Source organism: Oryza glaberrima, chromosome 3 (genome assembly GCF_000147395.1).
Source record: "Oryza glaberrima chromosome 3, OglaRS2, whole genome shotgun sequence".
Taxonomy (NCBI): Eukaryota; Viridiplantae; Streptophyta; class Magnoliopsida; order Poales; family Poaceae; genus Oryza; species Oryza glaberrima.
Genome location: NC_068328.1, coordinates 23,918,793 through 23,926,479, shown reverse-complemented (window position 1 = coordinate 23,926,479; position 7,687 = coordinate 23,918,793). Strand labels below are relative to the sequence as shown.

Below are 7,687 nucleotides of genomic sequence, written 5' to 3'. Positions count from 1 at the left end.
AAATTCAAACAAATATATGGTACTACCTCCGTTTTTTAATATATGACGGCGTTGATTTTTTTTATAAACATTTGACCATTCGATTTATTCGAAAATTTTGTGCATATATAAAAAAGTTAAGCTATGCTTAAAGAATATTTGATGATGAATCAAGTCACAACAAAATAAATAATAACTAAATTTTTTGAATAAGAAGGTATCTCGAAAAGTTAATTGCGTCAGTCATATATTATAAATCAAAGGGTGTACTTGGCATACTATATTGCAGTACACGATGTATGTGTGTATGTGGATAGTATCCAGGAACCAGCGTACTTTGGCGTCAGGCCACGGCACGCACAGGATGTGTTCTTCATGTTAAAATTAAAAGTTTATTTGAAATTGAATCGATGTGATAGAAAAGTTAAAAATTATATACGTAGGAAAGTTCTAATGTAATAAAAAAGTAAAAAAATTTAAAGAAAAAATCAGGAACTAAACCAGTCCTTAGCAGTTGGCGACACAAAAACCCCCAGCCCCGGACGAAACGAGAGCCGGGAGGTAGTCATCGTCACCCTATAAATCCGACCACCTCTCCGATCCGCGCTTCCCCCGTCCCGCGTCAAACCCGCTCCTCCGCACTTGTCCACCGCTTCCCCCTCCACTCCACTCCACTCCAGCACAAGCGAGTGACTCTCTCACTGAGCGAGTGACGCAGCGCCACCACCACCAGAGCAGAGAGCCCAGAGCGAGACGGTTGGCGCTCGCACTTAACTCCGCCACCTCCACCTCCACCTCCCCACGCCCGCGCCGCCGGGCGCATGGGGGACCACCACCCCCGCAGGGGCTCACGCCACGCCGCCGCCGGGGACCTGCGCCCCCCGGAGCCGCCGCTCGACCCGCTCGAGTTCCTCTCCCGCTCTTGGAGCGCCTCCGCCTCCGCCCTCGACGCCCCGCGCCCGCCCCCGCCCGCGCCCTCGCCCTCCGCGGTGCTCGGTATCGGCCCCATCGCCGAGGACGCCTCCTCCGCCGCCACCGCCGCATGCGAGGTGGTCGACGACGGGTCCGCCTTCGCCGCGGCGGGGAGCTCCTTCTCCTTCGCCTCCGCTGCCACCTCGCAGCTCATCATGGAGCGGATCCTCGCGCAGTCGGTGCGTGCGTGCCTCACATCCTCAGCTCCTCTCTTCTTCCTCCTTTTCGTCCTCGCACCACAAATCCTCACTACAGTTTTTTTCCCCTTAAATTTTTAACCAGCGATTCCTCTTCTTGCGCCACTCCATTCTTCCTCTTCTTTAACAAACGGTTGGAAAAAAAAAATAAAGCCTCTTATTTGGTCATTTTTTATTGGGGATTTGGTTCATTTCGATGACCCATCTCATTCTTTTCTTACGGTTGCTAACCTGCATTCTATTCAATTTCTACCGCGAATCCGTCCGATTTTCTTCTTCTTCAGGTTAGTTACCCGTAGACTGGTAGGATTCAGGGATGAGTTCATGATCTGTGTCTCGTCCTCTTCGTACGTTCTTGTACAACGCAGTACAAAAAAAAAAAAACAAACCCCGCAGCATCTCTTGATGTGGGGAATTCATGGATCTTTCAGTACTCGTCGAGGCGGTTCGGTGGTTTCGCTCATCGGATTCCCGCTCGCCTCCTCCTCGTTAATGATCTCTGTTTACCTTTGACCGCATGTTTCGACAAGGAGAAAAGGCCAAAGGAGAGATTTTTCTCCCCCGCCCCATGGGCGATGGAAGAAACCGTTTTTAATCCTCGACTTAAAGACGTTTTTAATTACGCATCTTAGTCCAATAATTAATGACCACGGCAAACATTTACTACCATCTGTTACCCACTCTTTGCTTCCTCTGATAACTGAATTTTGTTGGACAGGATAATTGCATCGAATCTTTGTGGTTTTTCAGTCCAACAAAAACTTTTTTTTCTTTTTGGTGTACTGCCACTAATCAATTGATCTCTGCAAATATCTGAACCTGGTGTACTGCCACTAATCAATTCATGGTGTTGGAGGTGTGTGCAGGAAGTGGCGCCGCTGACATCCGGCAGGCTCTCGCACAGCAGCGGCCCTCTCACCGCCGGCGGCTCCATCACCGACAGCCCGCCGGTCTCGCCGGAGATCGATGACGCAAAGGTCCATTGCTTGTCACCCTTTCTCTGTAACACTGTACTGCTTCAGTCGTTTCTACTACTACCACATGTCACCTGTGTACTGCTCCAGCACTTTCAGTACTTTGGCTGCAATTTTCAATGCCTACACTAGCATAGTAATCTGCAGGCTTGTGGTTAACAGCAAGTACTCCTATTAGTAGTAGTGATGTTTTTAATAATCAGGGCAGAGGGACAAGAACCAAGGTACTGCTTTTACTGCCTGAGATTAGTAGACTCTCTGTCTAATGTGTTTGATTCTTTAGGCCTTGTTCTAAAAGCCATAAAGAAATCGCAGTCGTGTGCTTGTTTTGTGGGAAATCATCTGATCCCCCCTCCTTCTAAAAACAAAAAATAAATAAAAATAAAAGATGAGTCTTTTATGTATCTTTTTTACAGTCACAGTTAAATTTCTCCTTGTTACACTGCATATTTTTTCTGTAGGAAAAGAACCTTATACTCACCTGATGTTTCTGTTCAATCTGATGAAAATGCTTCTGCTCATATTTTGTGTCCCAATTTTTAGCCAGATGGTAGTAATTGGTTGTTGTAAAATATAACAGCCGAGGTCAGAAGCGTCATTTGACCAAGAAAACATCTCTTGGGAGCTGTGGGACTGCGTGGGACAAAGAGACCAGCCTTGCAGCCTTCGCAGCTGCACAAATTTTTCTAGAGATAGAGAGAGAGAACAAAAAAAACAAAGCTAGACAAAGAACTCGTAGGGATGCCTTTCTCTCATTCCAATAAAACACCTGACTTCTAAACCCCCTCCCCTTCTTCTTTTTCCTACTTCTTTTGTTTTTGCCCAATCCCTTTTGCTTTCTCTCCCGTAAGAGTTTGTGTTTTCTCTGCCCCCATTGTGAAGCCGTTTGTCATGGTCATGTCCTTATCCATCTCCCTCACCGACAACTCCTGTATTACTGACCGGAGGCTATCCATTCACATGGAGAGTTTGTACTGGAAGACCCTTCTCTTGGATGAACCTGAAATTTAGCTTCTTCTTTGACAATTAGTTGGGCATAATTGGTATAGTAGGGTATGTAAATCAACAGCTCATATAGTTTTTTACCGGTGATGTTACTGGTAGTAGAATACTACTACTAGTAGTAGAGACCGCTGTAAAAGTATTCATTAGTTATTTTTTTCAAAAGGAATCGTTTGCCAATTAGTTGCATGATCTGTTACTATAATCAAATGCTATAGACACCATTTGACCACCGAATTGCTGAACAATATGGTTGCAAGTTTGTTTAAAAGTTTGAATATTTGGGATATGCATGCTGTAGAAATCTGCTTGGCCTCTTTCTTGGTTTGAGGAAAGGATGCTCTTTTCCAAAATATAGGATCCTGTTTCCAATCTGTCAACAAAAGTAGCCCCTTCCCTTTTCTTCCATGCCCTCGTTCCTCATTGCCTTTGCTTTCGTCTCTCTTGTACTACCCTGCTCTCCTTTTCACTGTAGCAGTTGTCATGTGTCACCTCTCGATGTGTTTACTCACAGCAATAATTGTTGGTTTCATTTCTCACTACTCCATATTCTTTCAGCATTACACCTCTACAGTGTTTACCATGCAACTTTGCTTACTGATACAGTATGGTGCCAGAATAACATACCTATACAGTATATCAGTATGGTGCCACAATGATGTGCTTGGATATCCAGAGACAAAGCAATCTGTCATACAGTCAGACCAGTCTAGTAATTGGCCCATCTCACCTGACAAAAATCTTAATCTGGAGTTTGGAAGGAATCTTTCTTACATTAGTAGAATAAGCCATGTATTTAGCAGCTTGAAAGGAGTAGTATTATGACTGTTCAGTGGCTCCTAGTTTTGGTTTTTTAAGAAAAAAAAGGCCCAAGAATGCCCCCACATTGCTGGTCTGTCATGTGCCCCAAACCCAAGCGAGACAAGCCTTATGAGAGGTCAAGGTCAAAGATTTGATTAGGATAGGTAAAGCAAGCGGTGCACAGGGGCACTCTAGTAATTTCCAATATTTCAACTGTTAATGATCCAAGTAGTAGTACATTGCCCCGCTGCAGTGCTAATCTTTTTATTTGTTCTATCCTAATCCTGTGTTCTGTGACCTGCTGTCATCTAGCTCTCCGAGCAGTAGTGTCTGTGAAAACCTGTTGATACGATGGATTTTGTTGCCTGCTCGGTTTGTGTGGTGGTAAAGAAGGTTTGATTCCCCTTACAGTGCTTGTCTCTGGCCTGCCTCTGGTCTCCTGCTTGTGCAAGCAAACAATGCAACTGATGCAGCCTGCCCATGTCACACTCTCCATCGACCCATTTCTCTCTCTGGGTGAAAAGCAGCAGGCTTGCAGGCATGCCACTCCTTGCTGCCTTTTCTGCATCATTAGTGTGGCTAGCTGCGCCTTTTTGGTCCCTAATCGAGTGTTATTCCTTCAGCTTTCCGGTTTAATGTAATGATGCATTCTTTTATCTGATCTAGGACTAATATTGTCCTCCTGAATAAAAGCTTCTCCTTGGGTTCTCGTCTACTGCTTCATGATTGTGTCGATTGTACTCTTCTGTGGCTAAACATTGTTTACTGGTGTGTGCACTGGTACATGACATGCTTAGCTCAATAGCTCTACAGCTAATGACTTGCTCTGTAGTAGGAGTAGGTTACTAGTAGCAATTAGCATTGTGCAAATACAGTGATTTGTACTGGCCAATGAAATGCACTGTCTTCAATAATTAGCAGTACTATAAGTTAAGGACCCACCCTGAGAAATGTTGATTCGTTCTGTCAATTCAAGGTCTTGTCCTTGTTGCAATTCATTAATTACCTTTGTATTTATGTATGAAGATAGGATTTCCTTTCTGTTTAATATACAGAGTTTCTTTTGTTTCTTCTACAATATTGGTTATGGGACTAACAGCCAATTATTGGAAAAATGATAGCAACATCTATTCTTACTAGAAGTACACTTATTTAGGGATTGATTGAGTAGTATGTTCCCAAGTGCTTCGTGATAAGCTTCAATATCTGAAATATTTCAAAAATATGCAGTACTGCAGAGCAGCAAGCACTCCGAAGCCTCAGATGTACCGAGGCGGCAACAAGACTGTTGGACGGTGGCTCAAGGACAGGAAGGAGAAGAAGAAAGAGGAGACACGGGCACACAATGCGCAGGTCCACGCTGCTGTTTCGGTTGCAGCAGTGGCTGCTGCAGTCGCGGCTGTCGCAGCTGCGACAGCTGCAGCCTCTGGTTCTGGCAAGGATGACCGTGCTGCCCGCACCGACATGGCCATGGCATCCGCAGCTACGCTTCTGGCTGCGCAATGCGTCGAGGCTGCAGAGTCCATGGGAGCTGAGCGTGAGCATTTGGAGGCTGTCATTGGCTCAGCGGTGAACGTCAGGACACCTGGAGACATTGTTACTGTCACGGCTGCTGCTGCTACCGGTTTGTTGTTTGCACCACATGAAAGAACCATTTTCTCGATCCTGATTGTTGATGATCATGTAACATTGTTTGTTGATTGCAGCATTGAGAGGTGCCGCCACATTGAAAGCAAGGGCTTTGAAGGAGGTGTGGAACATCGCGGCAGTGATCCCCGTAGAAAAGGGTACAATGGGAGGAGGGCACCATCACAAGCAGAATATGCAGAAGCAGCACCGCAAGCTGGAGAGCAATGGTAGTAGTATTAGTGATGATCTTTCACTCGAGGAGGAGAACAACTTCTTGGGCATCTGCAGCCAAGAACTGCTTGCACGTGGCACCGAGCTCCTTAAGCGCACTCGCAAAGGTGCTATCTATGATCTTTCTGATCCATGATATGTTAAAACTTAAAAAGGGAACCAATTACTGATGTTCTTCTTTTGTGATCATTTCATCTGCAGGTGCTTTGCACTGGAAGGTTGTATCAGTGTACATCAATCGAATGGGCCTGGTAAATGTTCAAACTGCTTTCGAATGTAGTAAACCAGCATGGTGGTTGTGCACTTTTGCTTAGCTATGATGGCATGTTTACAGGTCATGCTCAAAATGAAAAGCCGGCATGTTGCTGGGACAATCACCAAGAAGAAGAAAAGTAAGTGGCAAACTAGCATGCTTGTGAAAACAATTTACTACCCCCTCCATGGCATTGAGGTTGATCCATCCGTCACTGTGCAGGTGTGGTGATAGATGTCTGCAAGGATGTCGCGGCGTGGCCAGGCCGGCACCTGCTGGAGGACGGCGAGCACCGCCGCTACTTCGGCCTCAGGACAGCGGAGCACCGGGTGATCGAATTCGAGTGCACCAGCCAGAGGGAGTATGAGATGTGGACGAAAGGCGTGGCGCGCCTCCTCATCATTGCCAGCGAGAGGAAGCGCGCCCCGTGAACCAAAACTAGCATAGTGCCCGTGCGTTGCTCTACCGACCTGCCAATGCCGAGTGCCGACCAGCGCGTACCCGCGGGTCGGCCCGATCCACCATCAGCTTGCTAAGCTGTGGAACAGCATGGCTGCATGGGCCTGAGGTGCACATACCTTTGTCCCACAGTAATCATGCAGCCTAGAGGGTCTTCCTTCCTCCTGTTGCTGTTGCTAGGGCAGGGAAAAGAATTTAAATTAAAGCTGGAGCTGTGTTTGTGAGAATAATGCATGGGCTGCCATCCCTCTGAAAATCTCTGGTGGTAGCCTGGTAGGAAGAAGATGAAGGGGAGGAGCTTTCTCTGCTCTTTCTGCCCTCTTTTCTTTTCCAGTTTGTTCTGGGAAAAAAAATCATGTAATTTTTTCTTCTTTTTTTTTTGGGTCTCATTTTGGGGGTGTGGCTATAGTAGTATACAGACATATGTGATATGTCTATCTGGAGCAGTGGCAGGATAAGATAAAATGCTCTCTTCTTCCTTCTGTTAGTGAGTATTCAGTAAATCATCTGTTTCATTTCCCTTTCTGATTGTTCATTCTGTGCTGTGTACATACTCTGTTTTCATAAAAGTATCTAGTACATTTTGTTTGTTCCTGTTGCTGATAAAACAAGATGATCCAGCTTAGAGCACGTACAGTAGCAGGCTATAAACCAGTTGCAAACATATTTTAAGAAGATAAATAAGGAGCCTGCTATAAACCAGTTGCAAACATATTTTAAGAAGATAAATAAGGAGAGAGAAGAACAGCGGGCTAACACAGTGTGTGTATGACTGGTGGGACCAGGTATTAATAGTGTAGTATGTAACTATTGTATGAATAAGCTATTAAATTGGCTATAGATAAATTGGAGCAAGTAGTTGGCTATACTATTAAACTTGCTCTTATATATACTGGGGAGATGGTGAGAGAGACTCGATGATTGGTCCTTAAAACACTGTTAGCTGTGACAGTGGTAATGTTACTTGTGGTTTTAGAATCTTTGACGGAAAGCAAAAGCTGTTGCCCTTGTTCCTTCAACATCATCGATCTGCACATCTTGCCTTGGCAGCAGCAGGCTGAGGTCAGGCCCAGTGAATTCCCAGGGGCCCCTTGTCTGCTCCGGACTCGGATGATTTTGTTGGGGAAGCGTGCACCGCTATCTTTTAGTGTTTAGCCTCAATCGTTTATCTTGCGGTCAAAAATTTAAAT

At 45.4% G+C, this 7,687-nt stretch overlaps 1 protein-coding gene across 1 annotated transcript; it reads left to right on the top strand.

Annotated features, from left to right (window-relative positions):
* The first annotated feature begins 564 nt into the window (after positions 1-564).
* Positions 565-7,017, top strand: LOC127767423 (VAN3-binding protein-like). The gene is made up of 7 exons (XM_052292762.1): positions 565-1,130; positions 2,015-2,125; positions 5,156-5,549; positions 5,632-5,892; positions 5,987-6,036; positions 6,120-6,177; positions 6,261-7,017. Exons 1-7 carry the CDS (start codon positions 801-803, stop codon positions 6,467-6,469), a joined length of 1,413 nt encoding a protein of 470 aa, XP_052148722.1. The 5' UTR covers positions 565-800; the 3' UTR covers positions 6,470-7,017.
* The last annotated feature ends 670 nt before the right edge of the window (positions 7,018-7,687 follow it).